Source organism: Manacus candei, unplaced genomic scaffold (assembly GCF_025592945.1).
Source record: "Manacus candei isolate 608988 ecotype Guabito, Panama unplaced genomic scaffold, ASM2559294v1 h1tg000017l, whole genome shotgun sequence".
Lineage (NCBI taxonomy): Eukaryota > Metazoa > Chordata > Aves > Passeriformes > Pipridae > Manacus > Manacus candei.
The window spans coordinates 25,542,858-25,569,486 of NW_026138065.1; the positions used below are offsets into that span (position 1 = coordinate 25,542,858).

Consider the following 26,629-nt stretch of genomic DNA (forward strand, 5'->3'; position numbering starts at 1 on the left):
GCTCCAGAGCCATTTCTTAGTGAAGCTTCCATTTCTGGACCAAAGTTGCCCCAAAGTCCCTGCCCAAAGAAATTGCTGTCCTAAAAGCCATGCCACGTTAAGTTGCTCCAAAACATGCATTTATCCCACACTGAAACCAGAAGTAGCTGACTCATACTCTGATTTTTAATTACCCAGTTACAGTCCATGAAGAGTCTAGATAAGGGGTTTGGAACCACGGAGATGTCACTTAAAATAAACAAACTTGCGCTCTGTCTCCCCAGCTGAAGTGCTTTGGAAAGTATCTGCTTCTGGTATGGAAAAACACAAGTAAGGTCATAATGTTCTCATACAGCTCCAGCTAAACTAACTTCCACTACACCCAAATTGGACTTCTGATTTTTAAACTACAAATCATAATGTTCTGAAAAATCCAAGCTGCTGTATGCAGCCTTTGGACATCTTACACAACTACACAAGATAAGACTTCATGTACATTAAACAAAAAAGTCAGGCATTACTCAAATTATAAATGAAAGAAATACGAATAGAAATCACGCTTTCATATGAGAAAGGAAGTTAAACCATCATTTAGTGAAAAATAGAATCTGTTAAGCCTAGCATTAGCATTAGCTCTAGATCCATGAGAGGCACTATTCATCACCACTGAGTCAGCTGCAATTGCTTGGGGGCAGGACTGGGGTTCAAGAGAGCCAATCGAATATAAATTCTGGTTTACAGCAGGTGCAATACATAATATGCATTAAATGAAGACACACATTTGTCAGAAAGAGGAATGTAAAAATCCTTCTGGATACTGTGGAAAGAGACAAGGAATAAATCCATATTGATTTCAGGGTAGCTTATTTTAAAACACTGAGAAATGATGCCACTTGTTTTACTTGCTGTAATAGCACTTCAAGGAACATAATTCACACTAAAACCGTCTTGCTAAGGATTAGTTTTCTTTCATGGAAGAAATATCCTGTGCAGCGCCAGACAGCCCTGATGGTGTTATGCCAATGCTGGTAGAAGAATTAGCCCCATTACAATTGTCAGTTGTCTTCTGGAGAACAGTATTTATAAACAGATCTGTGCTGAGTGACAGCTCTTTCCCCTTGCTAGATGTAGTCCAACCATCAGTCTTTGAAATACCTTCCTGACTGGATTTAAAGATGCTGAGGATGCTCATGCTCTCCCCATGTTTAATAACTGAATGTCTGCAGTTTTGAGGATATGATGAACAATAAAAGAGATTTAAATGATGAGTTTCCATCTTCTTAAATGAAAGATAATTCTCCTTTGCAGCAGTAGTTCAAACCACTGCAGATGATCAATGCGGAGGGAGCACAGTAGAGGGAGGAGGTGAACAGAAACACAAAAAGACAAAATGTCCCTCAAGCTCCTAGTACTGAGTCAAAGATACCAACACGACAAACATTAACTGTGTGTGAGCAGTGACTCATGACTGTCTGAGCAGCAGAGAGAGGTGCAAGGAGGTAGGCTGACTGCTCCACCTTGCCTGTGCTGCCCCTCCCAGCAGCTGCAAGGGGCCCAGCATCCTGCCTGGCCCCCCAGGCCTCCTGCCCCCAGCCCAGCTGCCTGTCCATCGCAGCACCAGCAGCTGCCACCTGCTCTGGGCCCAGCAAGGGCCTGGCCCTGAGGGCAGGTGAAAAGAGAAGACATACTTTTAGCTCTGAAATTCCTGCCAGATCCTTACTTGCCCCCCCCTCTGGTATCCACTCCACAGCCAAGGCAAAAACACCTTTTGCCCATCCTGCTGATACTGGCTTCCTGATAATACCCCATCCTTCCTTCTTAACCTGATCCACCTACTCTTCCTTCACTCCTAGTTGTCCACTGCAGAAGGGAACATGAATGTGTCCCACCTGAGGCATTCAGATAAGTGATGGGCATAAACAACTTCCCTCTGCATAGGGGAAAGGCCTAGCCCAACTAACATTGTTCCCACTGTGTCTGTATGGCATTCCTTGCTCAGGATGATTTCCTGAGCTTGGGTTATAGTTCTGCTCCAGCTGTGCCAAAGCAGTCCCACTCACTTTTGGACTATGGCCATTGCTGCCTTGTAGGATCTCTTCTCTGCTCAGTAACCTTTCAACTTCCCCAAAGGCAGGAAAGTCTGAGAATAGCTTTATTTTCAGCAGTTCTTAAATTCTTTTGCAGCCAAGCCTGCATTGTTGGGGTGGTTTTGAATGCAAACAGATTTGTACCTCTTGAGTTCTAGGAATTCTTGTACGGACCAAGGGAACTGAGGTCCACCCCTGCATTTTTGTCTCAATGGAAATTTTCTTGTTTCAGTCCAAGTCTTTCGTGGCTGATAAAGCCTTTTGCAGTGATCAGAAGATATTCATAATGTTTTAGAGACACCAGAGACAAAGAAGGTTTAAGTGAATATCTCACACAAACTAAGCAGAAGAACCCACTGCAGAACACAGATGATGTAATTCTTCCAACTTCACCACTATGTCTTTTCTTTTTTGAAGCTAAATAACAGAAATTATCACTTAAATGATTCCTCTTAAAGGTGCTCAATTGATTTAGTTCTCAATTTTTGCCCTTTTTTTCCCATCAAATTCTGATTTCTCATCTCAGAAGGGAATGAATTTTTCTTTATGAACATTTTTGAAGTTACAGATGTCAAATATAAAAGAACAAGAAAACCCTACTTCATTTTCTAATGAATCCTGTCATAAAAACATTCAATGCCTGCAACCAAATTATGGTACTTAGCAATTCTTTAAATCACTTCTTTTTCCATTTCTGTCAATGGAGATGGCTGCTGGTTTTATTTCTCTATGTCTATGGATGGAGGGAAAAAATACCAATAATTTGCCTTAGGAAAAAAACCCTATTTAGAATTAAAAATAAGTTTTGACGTGGAACATCTTCACTTGAAAGAAGCAACTTGGTGCTTTACATTTCAGGAGAGCAGGCTATAAAAAAGCTAATCAGTCTGAAAAGCCAAGTATAAACCATGACCAAATGCATGAAACATCTTCATACAGAAGGAAGGCGAGCTGTGTACAAAAATACATCTCTCTTATGTTCCCTCAGCTCTCAGTCTTCCTCCCGTACTGCAACTTTTTTAAAAATATGTCAATAAACATCTGAGAAGAACAACAGATAGTGACTGGTTTTGAAAGGTATCTAACTTCCATCACAAACTTCTGCCCTTTTGTGTCACTACATAAAAATGGGAGGTTCACAACCACACAGCAGTAATGATATGAGACAGCAACAAATTCTGGCTCCTATTTTATTCAGGAGTACCTTATGACATACTATACATTGGACTTTCAGAACTCTACCTTCAACGTCACTTTTGAGGAGAGTGCCTTCATTAATTATTAACCAGCACTTAGTTAACCACTGAGTCTAGGAGCAGATACAAAAATTTCCCCCTCTCCTTAGCTATTTACAGTTCCATTTCCACTTGAATATCACACATAAATCTAGCACAGAACATTCAAGGATATCAGATCTTGAAACCACTGTTCTGTGACTTCTCAGAAAAAGCTATTTTATTTCAAGATCTAAACTTAATCATCAGTCTGGAAGATAAAAAGTGTTTTAATGCCCTAATACAACACTATCATGTCTGTGTTACATGTATCACATATAATTTCCCTAAGAAGTGATAGATAAGATAGAATGAAGCTCAGGACTGCTGTAGAGCAGAAACTTTGCATCAGTAGACATTTCCAAACACAACTTTAATGGAAAGAGAACCCCATCCCAAATTGAAGCTGGAAATATATTTAGCTCATTAAGTTCGCGGAATTCTTACTTAACACACAGAACATTACCTTCCACTAGCCATAAAAGTTGCAAGTCATGAGGTGGGACTTTCAATCCATTCAAAAGTGAGAAGATCAGATTCATGTTACACTGGAACACACCTAGGAAGGCAGGAAATAAGCTGCTACAGAAGGGAAGAAATCCCCCTCCAGGAAAGCAATGTATCTTTTCAACCAGGAGTCCAGAATCAACCTGGAGGCTGCAGGAGTCTGCAGGCTCCTGGTTGGAAGAGATTAGTAATGGAGGCACACTGAGTAGGGAGAAGCAGGTTGTTATACTACACCAGTTAACTTGTGGGGCCACATTCATTGTTTCATCAAAAGAATTAAAAGCTAACTGTGGTACATATTCTAAAAAAACAGCTGATCTTGACATATCTTCTCCCCAGGCTACAAATGGTTAGACTCTTCTGACAAAGAAAGGTGAGGAGGATAACTTAGGAGCTCTGTGTTTGAGCACAGAAAACTTGTGAAGTTGCCCCTGTTGCAGTTGAGATGCTACATTCTAACCAACAGGATGTGTGATATAAAGCAAGAACCAGGAGTCAACCCAAGAGCAAAAAGTAAAGGGAAGAATGTTCCATTATAATGACCCAATTTTCAGTCTCTCCATTTTGGTAATTTCCTTTCTGTTTTTATCCATCAGACAGCTGGCCTCAGAAAGAAAAAAAACCAAATTCTATACCTCTGAAATATCTGAGACAGGCACTTGCAGCTGTTGCAGACAGGTGACAAGCAGAATCATTCAAGAAGTTTGTCTAGATAAGACAGAGAAGGAATTTGCAAGACCACTTTAAGAAAATAAGACACATGACCTTGGCCATCATTTGGAGTTGAAATTGTGTATTTCCTTATATTGTTGCAGTTTAGAGACAATAAAGTGTCTTTTTTTTGTACTGAATAGACTTGGGTTTATGTTAGCGACTGAAAAAGATCCCTCCTCCCCAAATCTTCCCATGCCTCTCACCTCACTTTGGCTAAGACCCAGGAGAAAACTCTGTGGTCCACAGCTTCTAAGACAAGCCCACCTTCTTGAAGACGAGAACAGTAAAAGACTTCCAAACACTCATAAACAAATTATTCGTAGAACAGACACAAGAAAGCTTTCAGTTGTGCTGCCAGCATCTGTGGGTAAGCAGAGCTGGGAACTGGATTTCTGTGAAGAGACAGAAAGAACACGGTCTAGTGCTACACTAGAGCATTTGGAAACTTAGCCAGCACAAAGATCTGCTTTTGGCTCAGGATATGGGAAAAGCCCAAAGGAAAACAAAGCATGAACATGTGCACCTAATGCAAATGAGAAATTGCAATAATTTGGGTGTTGAGGATGTGTTGTAACAGGGCTGGAGGTGAGCCAGGCTGGCCTCGCATACAGAATAAGCTCTAACTGGCACAGAGCTCCGTATATCTAAACAAGCCAAGGTTTCTGAGTCTCAGAATACCATGTAGCATTTCCTTCACTATAGAAGAAATTCATCTTTACTGAAGCCTTTGCAGAAGCGTACTGAATTGTACAATATCAAATGAGCTCCATTCTTCAAACTCTAAGAGGTTGCCCCCTCAGCTGTGTCACAGAGAATCCCATCACAGACCATGCTGTAGGGCTGATTCATGCTTGAGTGTCAGACTTATCCAGGATTCCTGCTCCCCAGGAGCACTGCTGGTGGTGGCTGCTAAAATGCAGGAAGGACTTAGCAAGGAGCGAGGTGGGGGAGGCGTTGTTCCAACTGAGCAATGCAAGGCAAGCAGCAGGCGCTGGATCTCAACAAATATGGCTTCTGGGAGCTACAATCAGTAACTCCAGCTGGGCCATTTGCTTAGGCTTCCTGCCAAAAGGTTTATAAAAAGAACAGTAAAGAATGTGCCATGGCTTTAAATATGAATTTCAAATACAGTGCAGCCAATATCCACATTTGTTGAGGCTTCCATCCCTCAGCTTTTCTCTAAGGCTCAGTAAGGAATGCAGGGAGTTTCTTGGGCTGATCTAATTTTATCCTCTCAGAGATATCCACCAGCATGGAGGAATGAATTAGAGCCAGTGCAGTTTCCTAATTACTTCCAGCTCTCAGAGAGACCCAAAAGGTACTAGGGAAGCAAGCACAACACAGCAAAGAGGATAAACCAGCCTGTAATTTGTGTTGCTATACAGTGAGATGTTGTGATAATTTACTAATAGGTGACCCCAGCCTTTTCTCCAACTGGTGCATGTCCTAATACCATAGACATTTCTATGAGCTTAACTGCAACAAAGTACAGTGGCAAGCAAGAATGGCTGCTACATGATAAGTGAAATAGGCAGGTGGTTTCCCCATCAGACATGAGAACTGGTTCCTCAAATGCCAACAATGACTGTTTAGCAAGATGTAACTTTCCATTACCTAGTAGGTTTTCCGTATTCTATATCGGAAGTGCCTTAGCATGACTGGAGGTGGGGTTTATTCAAGTTCACAGGAGAGATGGCCCTGCCTGTACTGAACTCATGCCAGCCACAAGGAGCTTCATTATCACAAAAAGGAAATCAAATCATTCAAGGAGCTTCTGTCCTCAATATGACACATAGAACCTCACAGAGAATATCAAAAGTCATTTGTTCCAAAAAGTAAGTTATATCACAGGGCATAAAAATCTCACAGCGTCAGCAAAGTAAACAGGTCAAGTGTGGTAGCTGAATCATTTATTTGTTTCCTCAATTAGTACACACACAAGCATCCACTGCTGCTGCAGACAGCTGTATGAGATGGGGTACTGCAGCTAGAAGTGAGATGGAACAATCACAGACTTCTGATCTAATTAACACAATGCGCTGCCTCTTCCTTCTGACTTCACATCTGTATGAGAAAGTCTGAGCCGAGTAAAGAATGTGGAGTCTGTTGGTTTTCTTTTTTCTTGGTTTGAATATCAACCTTGAATTGCAATGTGTACCCAAGGTACACACCATCTCTATTAGCATCATGATTGCTAAAAATCAAAAGGCACACTCATATGCCCAATCCCCCAACTAAAATGCATCACTGAAGTGAGAGTATAAAGTAGACTGTCACAAATCCATGACCCCCACTAAACAAGGCTCCTCACTTGTCTTTTAATAACCAGGAATTATGTGTACCTTCAAGCAAAAGATGGGCTCGTCATCAGGGGGATTGGAGCTCTGCAGGGTCCTTCTTCCAGTGGGGCAGATCTCATGCTCAGCATTTGTCCAGAGTGCTGGTCTCAGGAAGCTAGAGCCAGTTCTGCAAGACACTGAACATCTGCACACTCTTATTTATGGCACAAAGTCTCCTTCAGTCTCATGAAGGAAAGATGTTGCTGCTTCACAAACATACTAGAAAAGGTCAAGTTCAGGAACTAACAGTTTAACGACAAGCAGGCAAACAGAGGGCTTGGCAGGGTCAAAACCTTCTCTTACAGAAAGGTCACCAAGATTCATCCCCTAGAGAAATTTCAAACCATTCATATTTCTCATGGGATGAACTGTCATTCTAAGGCTCATGGCAGAGCTTTTATGAACAGTTCATGACCATGCTGTGAGGCAGATAGCAAAGACTGTTTCAACACACAGAGAAAAGAATAAATAAATCAAGACAGCCTGAATTTTTTCTGAACTCAGTGTTTTATTGCTCAGTGAGTATTAGTTACACTTTGACACATTGCACTTTAGAATAAATTGGCACCTATGACATAATTTAAAAACCTAGTATCTTACAACTCATATAATTGCCACTATAGAGAAAACCCAGAGATCTGTCATTTTGACCCAAGATTAAAAGAAAGATAAAATGTTTACATCCTTGCTGTTGGCAGGTGAACTTGCATTGTGGAAGGCCCTTAAAAATAGTGAAGAGAAACTAACAACCTAAATGCCCTCCAAAAAAAATATATAAAAACAGTATCAGATAAATCACTCCCTTCTTTACACCAGTCTTTTTGCTTTAGTACTTTTAGTACCCAAGTGCACAGTAATTCCCTCATCTCTTTCAAGGAAAAAAGTAACATGCCCAAGTCTATGCTGACTACTTTGGGTGACGAGAGACTCCCACACACCATTCTCAGAGCCCATGCAAACAGCATTTTCATCAAAAGTGACATTGTCTCAGGATTTAACACATCCCAAGAGGTTTATAAATAATAAATGTTGGGTTTTTTTTTTTAAAAAAAGGAAGAATTACTTTGAATAAATAAATGACAGCCGTAATAGCTGCATTTGCTTTGGTGACCACTTATCTATATGCAGCATAAGTTATTTTCATAAGGCAAGTGATGAGATAGCATAAGTGAAGTCCCTGAGGATTGGCATCTCCCTGTTCAACACATTTGTTTCACAACACGTGTAGACAGTCTGGAAAACAATCAGTCCCAAGGCATCTGCTTTTTAATCTCTGAGCACAGCTGCAGACCACACAATGAATTATTTCTGTACCTCTTCTGCAGGCAGGAATACGTAAATAAAACAGAATACTTAGTAGGTGGTGGCAGGGAATCAGTTCTCCTAAAGCTGGACCAAGTGCTCCACCTTGTGTTAGTCCTCGGCACTCAAAGCGAACCTCTCGACGCCTGCTCGATAACTGAAGGTTCAGCGGAAGAGTTTATGTCTCCTCCTGCCTGGGAACAAGTGTTGTCCATGGTGCCATATGACTGCTGCTCCTTGTGGGCAAGCACCGTCCTTTCTGTGGGGTGAGGACGCAAAACTTGGGGGACGTACATCTGAAATCACAAGCGTTAGGGATTTTAGTCGTCTCTCAAAGTATAATGCTGGGATAATTCACCCAGGGTTATTTTTCCCCTTGACACTCTTCTTTTCATCCTTTTCCCATTCTTCACTTTAACACCTGAGGCCTTTTGCACCCTGATGGAGGCTTCCTGGTGCAACACTCACCTGCATTTGACGACTGCGGCACTAAGGCCTTTCCTTCTACTTGAGTCCTACATCCTTTTCAGTGACATGGCAAGTAAGACCTGTTTCATGTCACAACTTTCAAAATCAAAGCAGCGGCACCTGACTGCATTTGGCAGCTGTCCAGATGTGAGGCTCTGTCTGGTGCAAGGCACAGAACATAGCATACAGAGCTGCTGGAAGGAGCGTGTCTCAACTACTCCTAAAAAGTCAGCTGAAGGTACTTCTGGAACACCACCTGGGAACAGTCAAGGAGCCCAGCTGCAGAACTCTCAGGTCCCACATGCATATGGGAAAATACACAGTCCATTCAGCCTTATATGTCCTACACAAGCTCTTTGGTAAGCAGGGTGAGCAATTAAGAAATATAAGAGAATATTAGTAACTCTTAACTTCTTACAGAAGATGTTGGGACAGTTGGTACATCTGGGTCACTTCCTTTATCACTTTGTGTGTCTTCTATCTGTAACCAGAAACAGGTGGAGAAAGGAAGAGAGGTGAGAGAAAGCAATACAAAGGATTATAAGTACCTAACAACCTGCACAGACAGACCAGTGCTGGTACTCTCTCCTCCAATCCTCTTAACTGAGAATCATAGAATGGTTTGAGTTGGAAGGGACCCTAAAGACTATCTATTTCCAACCTCTCAACCATGGGCAGGGACACCTTCCACTAGACCAGGTTGCTCAAAGCGCAGTCCAACCTGAGTGGGAACAATTCCAGGGATAGGGCATCCACAGCTGTTCCAGTGTCTCAACACCCTCACAAGAAGAGGATTTCTTCCTAATATCTAATCTAAACCTACTCTCTTTCAGTTTGAACCCAATCCCCCTTGTCCTGTCATTACATGCTCTTGTGCACAGTCTCTCTCCATCTTTCTAGTAGCCTCCCTTCAGGTACTGGAAGGCTGCAATTAAGTCACCCCTTAGCCTTCTTTTTTTCCAGGTTGAACAAACCCAATTCTCTCAGCCTTTCCTCATAGGAGAGGTGCTCCATCCCTCTAATCAGCTTGGTGGCCTCCTCTGGACTCCCTCTGACAGGTCCATGTCCTTTCTGTGCTGGGGACCCCAGAGCTGGAGGTGAGGTCTCACCAGACTGGAATAGAGGGGCAGAATCACCTCCCTTGACCTGCTCGTCACACCACACTTCTTTGGATGCAGCCCAAGATACTTCCATGCTTCTCTTTGCTCTCAAATTCAGTTCCTGCAGACACTGACAGACTTTCCACTGTGCTAAGAAGCCCACCCCTACTACAAGCCCTCTTTAGCCATCTTACCAGATGGACCTTTGTGAACAAAGACATTGCCAGAGAGAAGGCATGGACAACCCAGCAGGAACAGCTGGTGCTACATCAAGCACAGAGGTAGGTGCTGAAAGGCATCAAGTATCCATCACTTACCTTATAATTCAGTGGACTCAGGTACTTGAAACAGCCAAAACAAGTGTAAGCCAAGCAAATAACAATTGTGATGTTAACAACGAGGAAGGTAAACATGGTCGTAGGTGCTTTAAAGCCTAGAAAAAATATCCAAAGAATACAATATAAAAATATATAGCAGAAAAAACCCAACAAAACCAAAACAAACCTGTATTTATCCTCCCCATTTTCAGAAGACTCATGGATTTTTTTTTTTGTCCTTATAGGACTGGGCAGCCCACTTCCAGCCACAAACAGGAGAACCTCACTAGGCATGAAGCTCCTTGACTGGTAAAACTGCCAAGCAAGATGTTCTCCCAGCTTTCTTAGAGGCCAAGAAAGGCTGCTGCAATACCTGAATGATAAACAAGACACAGAGCGATTTTTCTCCTCTCAGTGATCCATTCTGGACCCACTTCTAAAATACTTTCATAAATGATCCGTGAAATGTAATATTAATTACATTTATTAATAATGATGACAGCACCAAACTGGATGGCTTGCAAATAGCTCAAAGGGCAGGGGGAAAGAATGAAAATGATCTTGGTAGATTAGACCACCCCACCTGCTTTCAAGGATCAAAACAAATAACAAACAGCAACATAAAACTATATGTAGAAAACTGCAAATAACTACAATTTGGAAGGAAAAATGAAATGTAGGTATGAGGGATAACAATCCTGTAGTGCTGCAGAATACAACTAATGGTTACAAGCTGGAAAGCAGTCAACAGTGTGATGTTATCACAGAACATGGGAAGAGAAGAAAATGAAAAAAAACAACAACAACAAAAACACAACCTCCCCCCCACAAGTCTCTGGTACATATAAAAAATAATTTGATGCCACTGAGCCTTCAACTTGAGCAGCCTTGTCTACAATAAAATATGAGCAGAACTAGGAAGAATCCAAGGAAAATGAACAAGAGAAGAAACTAAGTAAATACCAACTAAACTGAAAGGTAAGTTTCAGTTCAGAGAGATTGCAATAAAACTGTAGGAAAGGGCATGGTTGCAGCCTCTAGTATGGAAAAAGTTACAATGATTACAGTGACTTCTTATTCTCCAGATTCACCGTGGAAATATTCTGAAAAAATTAATCTCATTTTGCAGCAAAGATTATTTGAATAAGATATTAGGGTAAAATAAACACCACCACAAAACCTAGCTTTTTCCAAGCTTCTTCAGTCAAAAGACGCAACACCAAGCCTCAAACATTTTTGTGGTAATCCCAGCATATGCAGTGACACAGAACAGACAAATTTTGTATTTCAGCAGATTATATAAGCTCTGCACAGGTCTGTTCACAAGGGGAAAAACACTGTGCACATGTGAAAAACATAACAAAAAAACCCCTACAAACATGTCACTCTTCAAGTCAAAAACAGAAGTGAAAAAACCTCCCTACAAGTATTCTGGAATGTCCTTCAGAGGAGGTTGTTTTTATAAGCATAGGTAACACCAGTATTTACCAGCTGGTGAGGTGTGTCTACATCCAAGCCAAAGTACGGTGTGAGCCACAAGGCAAATAGCAGAGATCAGGGAGGAAAAAGTCTCCAAGACCAGTTTTTCCTGCCCTGGGTCCTCAGGGCTCTTCCCTGCCAACAGCTCTAGAGAACATGGGACTCAAGTGACTATCCCAGGAGACAGGGGTTGAACTGCAGATAGTACTGTTGCCTCTTCTGTTGGGAGAGGCCCAGTGGTGCTGCAGGTGTTGGATGGATGGAGGGATGGATGGATGGATGAAATGAGAGCCAAGGAAGAAAACAGTAACTGAGAAGGAAATAAATGACACCAGTAGAGCCTATCACCTTCTGCATGCAGTCAAGCGGTATTTGATCCTAACTGAAAACTGGGAGAAGGGTCTTTCCAGCTTTATGTTGATATCAGGAGTGAGAAAACAGAGTATTATCACTGGACTCTGCAGCCAGACTGAAACACCCATATCAGGCGAACTATAAAAGTCAATGACTAAGCAATCAAGCTTTACACCATAAACTGATCTATTTTGCAGATAAGGAAGCAGAGCACTCTTACCCTTCCTTCCTTCTCTTTGGCACAAGAAGCAGCAATGAAATCAATGGCAATGAAATAAAAATATCAAGTTCCTACCTCTCAGACTGCCCTGTACACTGACAAACCACCGAACAACATCCTGTAAACAGGATCTTCTACACTGCCCAAGCCAAAAGTGATAATCCAGACTGTATTTTCCATTATTAAGGTGTGTGACAAACGATGGTTTTACCACAGATGCAGAACTAGAAAACATTATTATAAAGATTTACCACACCAGGATTTCCTTCATTATAATTAGAGGTGCATCAGTTGCTGTGTGTTTGGAGTTGATTTTTCTAAAGCATGCTCTAGAAATTCTCCTGTCAGAGGACACAGATTTGTTGGTCTTCCTGGTTTCAAAGGCAGCTTTCAAAACAAGGGAAAAAACAAGCTCTCAAACATACCAGTAATGCAGGAACATCTGCTCAAACCCAAGGACAGCCCAAAGCAATAGTTCTGAATGACTTTCACATCCACAGGGAGCTTTCCCTATAGCTTTAGCTATCCCTAAAGTTAGATGACAGCCTGCCAACAATACCTTTCTGACTACTGGCATGCTAGAAAAACACAATGCATGGTCATTTGTCATCAGGGCACAATATGATTAGATATCAGGAGCTTCCTTCCCGAGAAGGGAAACTCAATTCCTTCCAGCACCATTGACATCCCCATTCCATGCCAAATGCTTCCTCCTGTATCATGGATAAAAAGCCATAAGCTGTCTCCTACCTTCTCTGACATTAAAGCTGTTAATACACCACAGCCAATAAAATCAATGCCAAGTATTTGCAAAATACAGAACATCCCTCCCTATTTTTAAAATAAACTTCACACAAAACACGAAGTTTAAACTACAATATGGGGAAAAGAGTCACCATCTCACTGCAGTCTTCCATGTAAAGTTTGATGGATGATGCAGAACAATGTATGACTAGCAATAGGAAGAAAAAAATGTTAAAATGTTGGCTGAGTGACACAGCTGTACAACCGAGGCAGTAGCCAATTTGCACAGGGCAAATCAAACTTATGCACAGGCATAAGTAGTACAAATGCAGGTAGTGAAGCCAGAGGCCATCCTACTACAAAGAGCTAATTCTGAACAGATTTTTTGGTTTATGTAATGATTTTTACTGTCTGTCACTCCGAAGCCCAATTGGCCAATTCAAACTCTACAGATTTAAGGAATCTCCTGCAAACTGAAGAAACAATGGAGCTCCATGCTAACAGTTTAAGTTAACATATCAGCCATCTCCACCAAAGGATCTTATGTAAACTTGTGTGAGCTGCAAACCTTGTATAGTTCAGTGCCCCAGGTAACACCATGAATTCCCCTTTATGGAAGCAAAAAGGAAAGCCCAGAAAGCTTCTGAAACTGCCCATCTAATTTAGGGAGGCTGGCAAGTGAGCTGGGAGCAGCTTCTAGGTGGAAAAAGGTAATACTTACCTAGCCTCAAAAATGAATAAAAATAGAGCCAGAAAAGGCAGAGAATTGGAGCTGCAAGGGCCTGATTCACAGCTGCAAAGTGCATCTTCTTCTCCAGCTTGGCAGGGAGATATGCGTAGTAAAGGTTATGGCGGTCAACCATGTGCTTCAGGAGTATGTATATTAAACCTGGAAGGGAAAATGGGAGAGCCAAGGAAAGGCTGTTGGAAACTGTACAAAAAGCAGCCATTCTGTGAGGAGATCTACATTAAAGAAGTGACTGAAAATCTAGATACCAGTGGTGGATACAGCCCAAATATGAATGGGGTACAGCTGCATGACAGCACATGCTCCTCAGGTTGTTGCATCTCCATCCCTCCCCTCCCCACACACTTCTCTGTGGCGCCTCTTGTGCTCCCAGGGAGAACCCAGAGCTCCTTCCTAATGCTGGCACATGAGGCCAAGCCAGTAGGGAAGACTTGCTAACTCCTCTACCCCTGTAGTGGTAAGGAAGAAAGGTCTGTCAGTGGCTTAACTAGCCACTCAGCCTTCAGCACTTTCAAGTCAGTTATTCCTTATCCCAAAAAATAGCCAGCAACTGCTGTGGCAGCTATGAATTGCAACAGCTCTGGTATGCAGTAGCACATTCAGATATTTACAACTGCATGCAAAATGAAATGTAAGTAAATATCAATTACATTTGTTACATAAAAATTGGCCACATTCTCCCCATAATAAGGTTGTTGATTAAACCAGTTCTGAACAATATCTAATTTAGATAATTATCTTGTATCTAGCTCTGTGAAGATTTGAATTAGAAAACAAAAATACCAACTATATAAAATTATTTAGTACTACTTATGTCTGATAAACAGATCTCAAGTGGAAATATCTGTAGCTGTTGAAACGATTCTTTATACGTAATTCTTACGACAGTCTATAATCTCTGTGAATGAAAGACGAAGGAAAATAAGACATAGCTCATGTCACAGTCACTGAAGATGGACAATTGTACATGAGTTCTAGACAGATGGCCAAGTTTCTTGCATACCCATACAGCATTTAATGGCTGATACAGGAAAAAAGAGGTAATCAAAGCCAGATATATAGGCAACTTGAGGCAGAAATGTTGTTTAACTCATGGGACAGAGATAAACCAACTGAATAACTAGAAAAAGGTCTGTGACTCAGATCTGGAGACCTTCTCAAGGTCCTACAGGACTGTAGCACCATCTACACCACAGGGCAGCTGTGTCCCACCCATGTGCCCTGAACCCTGAGTTAACTGGTTTTCTAAGCCAAGAAATCTACCAGAGTGTCCAGCATTTCCTTTTTGGTCAAAGGGCAGCTATGGGGTTCACCTAGACCATGTCCCAGCAAAGCAGCCAGCAAGTTGTTAGATCACATCCCCGTGGTCAGCACCACGGATCATAGAGCTGTCCATAGCACAGTGATGACCACAGCCCCTTTCTCATTCAGAATGTGGAATTTTAGATAAATGGTTTGCAACACAGAAGAGCTGCAGTAGTGTAAAGTACAGTAGCTTTCTAGTCTGTTGGTGCTGGACCAACACACTTATTTTTGAGTGTTGGTCCAGCTGTGATGTACATACATCAGACAAACTTTAGGACAAAAGCCTAAAGGATTTGGGGATCAGAATGTCTTGAGTCAAGTTTGGCTGTTCTGAGTGGACTTCCAGGCTGGGTATCCTCTGCAGCTTGCTTCTCCCAGACCTCAAGAACCCAGAGCTAAAAATAATCCCCTCATCCCCAAACCTACCTAAACCCCTAAACACCACCAGAGCCAATACATTCAAATTTGAGAAATAAAATAAGCATCTAATAGACATTAAATACACTCAACTTCTAAAGAGCTATGTAATTCACCATCTTCTGCACTCTTTTTCCACAAGAAAGGAAGGAAACTTGCATCCAAGACCTAAGCATTATCAGTATTTGAACTGGAATAAGAATGCAGAGCTGGGCCTTGCAAAACTCCCACATGCCCCATCTCACTCCCACAGTGCCCACAGCTCATCAGAAAACTTACCAAATGGGACAATGATGGGACACGTGATGCTATAGGCCATGATGACAGTGAACACACACAGCATCCAGGCATACATTGCTCCAAATTCATATTCAAAAGCTTGTTGCTAGGAACAAAAACAAAACACCCAAAACTCTCAAGTCATCCATCAATGTGTCAGGAGTTAAGAATAGATTCACTAACACAACAATTCACCTTCTCTTATTCTCTCTCTGTGAGAGATCAGTTATTTCCCTAAGAGGCATAAATTACATAATAAGATGAAGTATTATGCATTTTAAGTATCTGCACATACAGAAAAGATGCTGCTTCTTCAAATGCCTTAAAGTAATTCCTCAGGTAATCTGTTTGCATCTACAAGAAGCAACTCCTTAAAACCATAAGGCAGAAAATAATAGTGCTAAACTCAGAACTTTCATCTCATGGCAGATTCCACTAAAACTGTATTGTTTCTTGTGTTGGCTTTTGCAGTAGGGAAAGCTCAAGATATCAAAGCTTTAGTGTGGTAGTATTCCCACTTTTTCCTCTTGGGATGAGGAAATCAGTGTAAGCCATTTCAACCAGAGTAAGGGGTAATACAGAACAGAAGTGAATGTTTAAAGGAATCTTTTGGAAATGGAACCCATCAATCCATTAAAAAAAAAAAAGAAAAAAACCAAGGAAATAAGAAAAGGAAGAAGAACAGGGGCAGCTGTATACAGATTTAAGTTCCCATTGTAACACCTGGAATTTCAAGCTGCAAGATGACACATCACCTGGAAGTGAAAGTCCACCACTTAAAATGGAATATAGGCAATAAGTATTTAGTTTGCTAGGTGTATGTTCAGATAAAGGTTGTACACACCTGTGGGCTGAAGAAGAAACTAACTACAGACACATTTGAAATAAAAAACTCCCTGAAGTTTAGACTATAAGATAAAATCAGAATCATCCTATAAAATCCAAATCATAAACTCTGACTTAGGGCTATGAAGAGAATAATATCTGAAATTCAGATCTTGGGCTTTGATTTTTGACCATCTCTGACTCGAATAAATACCTCCCCATTATCTGTGCTGCAAATGAAGGGAATATGAACCTGCCATGGATAAGCGAAACAAAGGCCAAAAAAACCCCACAACAACCAACTGTCAGGAGATGAGAATTAATGTTATGAAGGATGGGAGCTCCCACTGTTTCTGATAGGGATCAAGCATTCAATTTTCTCTGGCTAAGGAGGGGCTCTCATACCTGTTTAATATTTTTCCTTTCTGCTGTGGACTTGGCCATTATCATGCGTATGGTGTAAAGGATGAGGCCGGGCAGGCGCAGCAGCTCCATCCCATTGCCAACGAAAGCAGAGGCAATGACATAGTTCACAAAGAATGCTCCCTGGTCAGGTAGAAAGACACATCTGCAAGGAAAGACATCAGACACTGACTGGAAAGCAGACAAATATAACGTGTGCAATGGAGCCCTGAGCACTAGACACTACAGAAAGTGGCTAGAAGACTTCTGATAATCTTGAGATTATCAGAAAGATTGGGAAAGATTACTGCACAGCTACAAATACAGTGAGTGTAGTATGTAAGGGCCTGGCTGAGTTGTAGTTCAGGTGAGGAATAAATTGTTCACAAAAAGACACACAGCAGTCTGATGGGTGGCTGATAACAGACAAGAGCATCATTTGATGTCTGCAACAGCAACCTAATACAAGATGAGATAAGACTGCAATAGAATAATTGTCTCTCCTAACTCAGTCTCTCCTAATCGTCTTCCTGTTACTGATTTTGCAACAGCACTTGGAAACCTATGGCCTATTAATCTCATTCTATTCTTTCCCTCCAGCCACAGTCACGAGAGCTTAAAATAACCAGTATCTGCAAATTCTCAATGCTGGTGTAAAAACATACATGTTTGTTAAAATCAAGAGTCATTGGACTTCAGCAAGAGAACTGCTGCAGCTATTCGGTCTCATTGTAATCCTTGGGAAGATCCCCTGTCCACGATATGCAACAATCCTCACTACAATTTCTGGTCCCCTCTCACTTGCATCATACCATCCCATCCTTTCTTGTCATCTACTAAATTTGTAAAGTTTTGGGAAAATAACTATCTCTTTATTGAAAGTTTGCATACATTAGGTAGCAGGAAAAAAGTATGGATTTTTGCACAGCAAAACCACTTGCATTCTCTTCCCCTTATTCAGAAGCTCAGCATCATCCCACAGAGTAGCAACCTTGAGCAAATCTGAACAAACACTAACCAAGGCTAGTCAACAGCAAAAAAATTAAAAGTTCCAAGTATTTCTTTAGTGAAGAATTGCTAATACTTACTCCAGCCTAACTGCAGAATCAGATGATTCTCTGTCAAACAGCCAGCGGAAAAAAAAATCAAGGCTGAAAGAAAGATGATTATTGTAATTCAGTCTCCAACAGATTAACACTGTGTAAAATTGCTTCTCTTTTTAAGTAGTTAAAATCAAGATAGTGCATAGAAAGAATTTAATCAAATCACTACTTTAGCTTTATCACAGTTACTGATTCCTAGAGATAAGAAAAAAGATACAGAATCAAACAGAACAGAAATATCTACTTCATACTAAAGTTTTAATAATTCTTTTTTAACAATTATTATACAGATAGGACAAATACATGTCACCCAGTTAGGCAGGGAAACAGTCAAATACTGTAGAGGTGGAAAGAAAAGGACAACTCTAACTCAAAGACACAGTCAGGAAACTGGGTTCTCAGCTGTGATGATGAGTATGGGCAACTTTCAATTTTTCATTGAGCTTACAGGTCTTAAATTTCTTTGTACAAAGTCAAGCTTTGGGAACTTTAGGTGCTCTGATGCAAAATGAACATTGAAATCTAATGCATAATGACAATATAACCACATGCAACTGGAGGGGAATGGGGGTACATCAACTATACCTCAACTAGAAAACACAAGTAAGATGCCTCATAATAAAAATATTCAACCATTACTTTGTTTAACTACGACTCTTTACCTGGTCAGACCAAGGGAGGGCAGGATCAATACCATGAAGATCAAAAATATGTAGACTTTATGCATCATTATTCTGTTCTCTGCAGATCTACCAAAATAAAAAGTCATTGAGTAAGAAACTCACATGAAACACTTCCACATATGAAGGATCCTGCCCAGAGAATGTCAGCACCTGTCAGACTTCCAGCTCCCCTTACCATATCACATTGCTACAACATGCTCACAAAAGAAACATCTTTTGAGATATTCACCAATTTGGACCAAGCAGACTTTTAGTATCTTCTTGAACATTATATTGGACTCTGGATTAGCATCACTACAGGTCCGTACCACAAGCACAGGGATGTGTGACAGCCACAGCTGTGGTCTCTTGTCCACAGAAACTCAATCCTGCAGCAGCTTGTAAACAAACAGCTCTTCAAGTGTCATGCCAAGAGGGATTAGGCAGTTCGTAGAAGGGCACCACTGCCAAGAAACCAGACACTTACACAACCTACTTAACTGTCCTTGCCAAGCAGCAAGTCCTCAAGAACAACATGACACTGCTCATGCTATACCCCTACTACAGTAGCAGGAACATCGATCTGGTGACACTGTTGCCAGAAAAGTGGAGCCATCACTATAAACAATTCAGACTGCTGAAGGTGGAATCTGATAGGGCTTTAAAGCCACAGAGGTTTTGTTATAGGATCATGTAACCCCTGGGCACTGCGAGATGTGTCAGAGTAATTATACCAATGCTGGAAATCAAATCTGTGATCACAGATGACAAATTTTAATAAAGTCACTAGTGACTTTGGAAAACTATTTTAACTGATTGAGAAGGGCTCAAAGTTCATGTGTGCAGTGTAACTACCCCCCCAAAAAACCCCCCAGTTTGATGAAGAGCATACAACTGTGATGAATAAACAGCAGATTCTGGACACTATGTCTTAGAAAGGAATGGTACAAAAAGTTCAAAAGTGAAAAATAATTGACATTAGAATATAAAAACAAAACAAAGAAATGGCTACAAGCTTTGTGGATAAAGACTGAGTGAAGTTTGAGTGAAGCAGGGATTCAGTGTGCAGTACCATGCTTTATCTGACTGCAGGTAAACTGGGCATCAAATCTGGTATTCCAAACCAAGCTGTGCTGAGTATTCCAAGTTAGCAGCACATCAGTGGGCTTAATGTCTCCAGAGTGCTCTGGCTGTATTTGAAAATCTTATATCAACACATCTGCTGGGCACTGGTCCCATAGATCTTCTCAGATCACCACTAACAATACCCAACAGCAATTGAGTTGTGCACCAAGAGTTACATCCAGATCATTTTTGTCATGCCACACAACAAAAAGATGGATGCCCCTTTTATAAGTAGCATGCTAAGAGCTGGAGCACTTTCTGTCAAGTGGGATTCTATGGTTCTGTGATGTACTCAGTCTGCAGGGTATCCAAACCCACATGGCCTATCTACCCAGAGAGCAAGCTAGTTATGGGATCAGAGGCACTTCCCATGCTGCTGTTGAAGCTACACACCCTGAGCCTGATCACACATTTTTTTTCTGATAAAACAGAAAGAGAAGTGGGGTGGGGAGCAAGGGGAAGCATAAGCAAGTCATGTGGTTAGATTACACTTGCTGTATGGGTTAAAAATCACTTAAACCCCAAAGTGTGGTTGTAACACTAGAAAGACAAGAACATGACATTCCCTGCTATGAGAGGTCTGTGGATTTAAGAGTTCCATGAAAGATAAACAGTCTTCATTTCTTTGAGTTATTCAGCTGGTAAGGCAAAAACAGAAGAAAAGCTTGCTTACTTTGTCCAGTGGGACTCCAGCAAAGTTGAGTAATAGACAATTGTTGGTAGCAAAGCTGAGAAGGACCAGAGCAAGAGCGTTGGGAAAAACTGGCTGACGATGGGATTCTAGTAGGGGAAAAAAGAAAGAGTAAGTATTAAAAGCATTTTAATGCAGTTGTGGTGGAACAGAGGCTGCAATATTTTGGTTTTTGTAAATTATAGCAGGATAAACTAGGGAAATTATACTCAGGTGGTCTTAAACTGAGCCGTGAGTGATTAGCACTGCTGTGCAAGACAAAAAAACAAAGTAGGATTGGGAATTAAATTCCATGAGAGTGCAGTCTCACAGGCAGTCTTTATGTCATTTACGCTATCTTGGAGAAGTATTTAAAAAGAACAGTTTGCAGGAGACTTCAGCTGCAGTCAAACTAGGATCCGAGATATATATATATATATATATATATATATATATATATATATATGCTATGTTAATTTGAACCCAATAAGCAAAATAAAAACAACATTTTTACCTCAGAGTTTAAAATCTGAATTCCTCCCATCTTATCATAAAAATCAAAATTCAAGTTGGACTCAAAATTCCATTTTTTGCAAAGCTTTTTGATTACAACATTTAGAATTATGTAAACATGGAATGCAAATTTTTACCACAAACAAATAAATATTTTAATAACAGAGTTTCAGGTGAAATTACTTGAGACTACTATCCAGGAATAAAAGAGGGCTAAAGATCCAGTTCTGGCTGTATGTTTTTCAATAAGCAGCTACATAAAACAATCCTGGGAATTTCAACTGAATTTGACTTAAAGGTGTATAGTAAGAAAATGAAACTATGTCTATCACAGTTTCCCAATATTTTGGTTTGATACACAGCTATATCCAAATGTATGGTGGTACTCACATTAAGGTAGTGAATAGGTTTAGTGACATTGAACTTGTCCATGGTTGAGATGATTATGGAAGGAGTAGTGAGAAAAAACAGCACAATAAAAAGAAGCAAATTAATGCACACCCATCTAAACCACCATTTCAGTCCATGCACTGAAAGATTTTTCCTGGAGAAAAAAGTAAAAATAAAGAGGACATTAAAACAAGCAGTAAGCATTTGCTGCTAAAAAAGATATATCCTATCTGTCAAGTAGCAGGTGGCACTGCTTTTTGTAAACTGAGCTTTCAAAGTTATATAACAAAGCACTACACAAGTTCCAGCTGCTATTAGAAATAAAGAAAACTGCAGCCTCTTTTGAATGATAACATAAATTGTGCTTGCAGAAGGACGTACTCAGTCTTCCTTTACAAAAACATAAACGTGTAACGTAATTAAGGTTTGGGATGAAACACTTCTCCTGTTCACTAATGCAGAAGTACTAAACAAAGAAAAAGAAGAGACAGAGATAGAAGGTACAGAGAACTTCTGCAAGAAGAACAGCTACCAGCGGCAGAATCTACCAAGAAACTGTGATTTGAAAAAAAAATAATCTACAAACGTGGCATCTCTTCCTGCTATATTAAAACAGCAACTGCAGATTTTAAACATGTAAAGTTCTTACATATTATCTGAAATGGTTCCCAAAAGGACTGGAATGATTTGAACTCCAGCCAAAGCCAAGTATTTAGAACAGACAAAACAGGGATACAGAGGCTTAGTAACTTCCTAATTATGACAAGTCTTTTTGTGAACTTGGAAAATCCCTGTGATTCCTCTTCTTCAAGGGGGAGGGGAGAGAAGGAAAAGAGGAAAACAACCCAACCGAAAATACCAAAACCCCACCATCTTCCCCTCTTAGAGATGTTTAGAAAAAAGTTTTGCAGGGGCTTCAGTCCACTGAGTCTCACAGAACAATTCCTGTGTCCAGTGTTTGAAGAAAGGAAGAGGAAATGAAGCACATACACACAGAAGAACCCTTTCATGAAAAAGGTACATTAAACCGACCCTACCTGGAAAGCAGCTTGCAAGAGATTTTTAATTCATATCTCAAAATAAGACTGCTGCAAAAGACACAGCTAAGAATCATAGTTGTTTATTTCTTGGTTAAAGATTCTGTACTTTATTCCCAACTGCAGAATTGTAGTCCTAGAGAAAACCTCTCAATTATTAGAAATTGATGGCATAATTACCTTAAGAGTCATTTTCTGTTAAAATACTTGAGAAAAAAGTGTGCTTTAAAAAAGAAATTACACGCAGGTGAAACACAGCAACTTGTGCCTATCTGTGTCTCACTTGCAGTTTTGGGTTGGGCAATGGAAATGTCACAAGTTCACTGTTACACGAAGAAAGGATTATATTGACCCCCACCTGAAGTTATTTGCAAAGCAACTGGAAAATGTTTAGATCTTTTTTAGCCTATAAACATGACAGAAGGCAAAACAGGAACAGTTTAATTCAAAAAGCACTTATCTGGGAAACGTACTGGATTAATAAAGATGATGTCAGAAGATAGACCAAAGTTCACAGAGTAGATCAAGTTATACTTATCACATGTCAGCTCCAAAAACTTGGAGGACACTTCGCAGTAACATCAAGTTGCTTTCCTCAGATCTCAACAGTAAATATGCATTAGCCTCCAAAAATGGAAACTCAGAGACAGACTCTAATAAGTTTAGGGTTTTTTTAAAATCTGGGGTGGAAAAACTCTAGTCAGCCTCAGAGAGGCCTCCCCGAGGTCAGTAAAAACACCAGTAATGAAAATAAAGAGGCAGATCAGCCACATTCAAACACTACATAAAGCCCTGGTTTAGGATTAAAGAAAAATGCGCTCGTCCCTGTTTCTCCTATGCCCATTCTAAACCTACATTATCATCAATAAATAGATGTAAGACAGGATTCTTACCAACAAATATTCTCAGGATAAGGAGCATATCTAACCTCCCAGTTTGACACACACAGGTCCTTGCTGTAGGATGATGGCTGGGGCTCTCCTTTACACTTAATACTCTGACATTTGCAGGCATTGAAGTCTTTGAGGATGCTGTAAGGAAGAAGAGGAGGATTTTTTCCAAATTTTTATACCTGAAAATGCTGAATATGTAATGAGAAAGACTGGGAATAATGAAGAAGGGTTTTTTTAATTTTAATAACCTGAAATCAAGATAGTACTTAAAAAGCAATGTAATAAATACATTTTGCATTAATGACAACTATATAAACAGTTGCTGCTACAGGTCTATGAGATCTGTTTTGCTGGAAAGAAAAAGCAGCCTTGGTTGAAACTGTTCACTGCTTCTACCAATGTGAGTAATTGTATTAAAAAAAAAAAGTAAAAAATAAATCAAAGTCTGAGAGCACTGGAAAAAAAAACAGACAGTTCCCTAAACACATCTTTACATAATTACAACTGTTTTCAAATCAAAGTAGACTAATTAAATGAGAGTGCAGACTAATCCTTTACAATAGTATCAAATCCAGCCAATTCTCAGAAAAATTTTTAGCACGCTGCTATTCCCATAATTCAAAATATCAGCCTCTTTCACCCACTCCAAAAATAATCACAGTACTTAATTCTATCTTCTAATATTATGAGTTGACTGACACTCAGTGTATTTAAAGAAAATTTAAACATGCCCAGAATAAATGCTTTCAAAGATTTCTCAAAGGACAGCACTAGAAGGGCTAGGGATACATTCAGAGACTATTTTATTACACTAGCATGGAAACAGTATATTTTATATTTTATATTTAAATGGGTAGACGGTAAAATCTATGAACATGCTTGTTTCTCAGTTGTGCTCTCAACATAAAGAAGACAGAGAACCACATACATGAACACCAAACAAACAAACAAACACAACCCCCAAGCCCCAGATCTTTACCTTACCAGAATTCAAGTAGTGATGTCAAATTGCCAGCATCTTGCAGCAGCAAGTAGTTAAGAAAGTTAATTATCCTTTGACAGTTGATTTAAAAAAAATACATACAGAGCAAGCTTTAGCCATCATAAAACAAGCTTCTACAACCACCTGACATGAACCTCAGTTCTGTCTTCCTGTTTTCCCATCCTATGTCAGGATTCTGTGGAGCAGAGAGTACTAAGGGCAACAAGTAACTTTCTAATTTGATGGGAGCCTCAGCTTCACATATAATCTAATCTAATTTGACAGGAAATGGAGTCCACCACATCAATTCCAAGCTAAACAAATTAAAATCTTTTCAGGTCTTGATAATTCGACTCAAGAGATGCCAGCAGTGCAACTCAGAACACATGCCCAAGCAGAGACTATCCCACCAAAATTGTACACAACATATGAGCAGCTAGACAAGGAACTACAGTGCTTATTTCTTCTTTCAGTTTCACATCTCAAAATGTTATGTCATTACAAAATTAGGAGAGGAGGCAGATTTCATCACACCATCACTACTCAATTAAAGAGTAGAAAGCAAAACTTTCTCCAACCTATCAAATTCTTGCAAGAAATTCTACACCCTGGACTTCCTTGAAAAGAAGCTGAAAGACTGGCTTTCTAACATGACTTGAAGGCCAAAAGAACGGAGACAATTTAAATCTGAGAATAAAAAAAGTATGATGTGTTACACTGTAATACAAATATTATTCTGCTTCCTTTTACCCACTCTGTGACAGTGAAAGATGCTCCCAGTGTGAACAGAAAATGAGAGGCTACATGCATTTACCTCTACAAATAACTGAATAAAAAAATACTGAACAACTTCTGGCATTAGGTCTACACATATATCTGTAAAAGCAGATAACAGAGATACAGAATGTGTATCTATCACCTATGGCCAGGTCAGCCACTGACCCTACACTGTTAAGATGACTAACTAGCAGTGTAATTTGCACTCACTGATAGTTTGGTCATTGTAACATTTGCACAGTAGAAAATAGAGGAATCAGTAACTTGTATTCAAGAGCCAATTAGTCTGGCCTACTATTAACCTACACTGATGGACAGGATCCCACACAGAAGAGAAAGGTTCCTCATCCCAATAAATGTCCCAAGCCTTTTAGTCTCTTAGATAATTTCTTCACTCAAAGCACAGAGGCTAAAATGCACACTTAAGGGAAAACTTACCAGAAAGTAAAGCAGGCCAAATCCATAGAATGGTGAAAGAGAAGAAGAGCCAATATAAGCAAACAAGGGACACAAACAAGAGATCAGTTGTACTATTACAGTTAAAAGAGAACAAACAAAACAGAAGACAAAACTTACTAGGTTGCCATGGATTTCTCTTGAAATGTTACAAAAGCCATTCCCAGTGGGTTATTATGAACAGCTTGTTCCTCTTTTGAATATTCTTCCATCAATTCATTTCTAACTTTGGTATAATAATCTACAGCATCCTCCTGTCAGAAAATTGATGACTGTTACATCCAAGCACCAGATGGCTAATATCCTCATTAATTAATATCTTCATACAGCTTACACAAACCACAGTCTCTCTTCCTCAGACTACTTCCACAAATTACAAATGATGTCGCAAGGCAAAGACAAACAAATGTAAGATTTTCCTGTACTTCAATTTTTTCACTTAGATTACATTTCAAAAGTTTTGGGGAATTCCTTTTCCCTCCAGTGTAAGAACATGACAGATGAGCTATTAGGAACGAACAAATAAGGAATTTTCTGAAGCTCAGTGAGATGTCACACAAAAACTATTCTCCACCCTTCTAACAATCTACCTGGCCATAACTAAAACAGAACACAACCTCTTACCCTTTCACATCCTCTCATTTCACAACAGCAGAACTGACCACATGGCTTAGGGTTGATTTGGACCCGCTTGCCATACTTCTGATGCAGGTGTTCATAGTAAGTCAGGCTTTTTTCTGCCTGGTTTCTGGACAGAAAAAATAAATCTATAACAATTTGCAACAAAAAAAGTATAAACATCAAGCTTAGGAAGAACATAGTCCCCAAGAAAAAAAACTTATTATAAGGATTGACAGCGAACGAATCAGTCATCAAAGTTATTTACATTCACTTTAATTTTAGTTACTTGTATATATGAGTATAACTTATTTTCAAGTCAGTAATAGCTTTATACAACCTACACTTATAGTAAGGTTCCAGATTAAAAAAAAACAAAACACAATGCTATTCTTGATAGCCCAGAAAATAACACTTGTCTCTCATGAGATCATCAATCTGGCCAAAGAAGCAGGGTTTACAGAGTTATTAATTTAATAATTCAGTTTTTCACTTTGTACTGCCTGACAATAAGTAACTAACTATATACATACATACAGAAAT

The 26,629-nt window shown here is 40.0% G+C and overlaps 1 protein-coding gene across 6 annotated transcripts in view; it reads right to left on the reverse strand.

Moving 5' to 3' along the window:
- Window positions 1-7,371: 7,371 nt before the first annotated feature.
- Window positions 7,372-26,629, reverse strand: part of TMEM63A (transmembrane protein 63A) — a 33,194-nt gene continuing 13,936 nt past the window's right edge. For all 6 annotated transcript variants that reach the window (XM_051783388.1, XM_051783391.1, XM_051783390.1 and 3 more), the window contains 13 exons: window positions 26,093-26,216; window positions 25,589-25,722; window positions 23,254-23,391; window positions 21,324-21,477; window positions 20,424-20,530; window positions 18,626-18,712; window positions 17,949-18,011; window positions 16,864-17,026; window positions 15,634-15,739; window positions 13,606-13,773; window positions 10,088-10,203; window positions 9,089-9,151; window positions 7,372-8,498 (listed from right to left, as the gene is read on the reverse strand). In XM_051783388.1, the coding sequence (XP_051639348.1) occupies window positions 8,328-8,498; window positions 9,089-9,151; window positions 10,088-10,203; window positions 13,606-13,773; window positions 15,634-15,739; window positions 16,864-17,026; window positions 17,949-18,011; window positions 18,626-18,712; window positions 20,424-20,530; window positions 21,324-21,477; window positions 23,254-23,391; window positions 25,589-25,722; window positions 26,093-26,216 (1,594 nt within the window). In that variant the 3' untranslated portion in view covers window positions 7,372-8,327. The remainder of the gene's footprint in view (window positions 8,499-9,088; window positions 9,152-10,087; window positions 10,204-13,605; window positions 13,774-15,633; window positions 15,740-16,863; window positions 17,027-17,948; window positions 18,012-18,625; window positions 18,713-20,423; window positions 20,531-21,323; window positions 21,478-23,253; window positions 23,392-25,588; window positions 25,723-26,092; window positions 26,217-26,629) is intronic.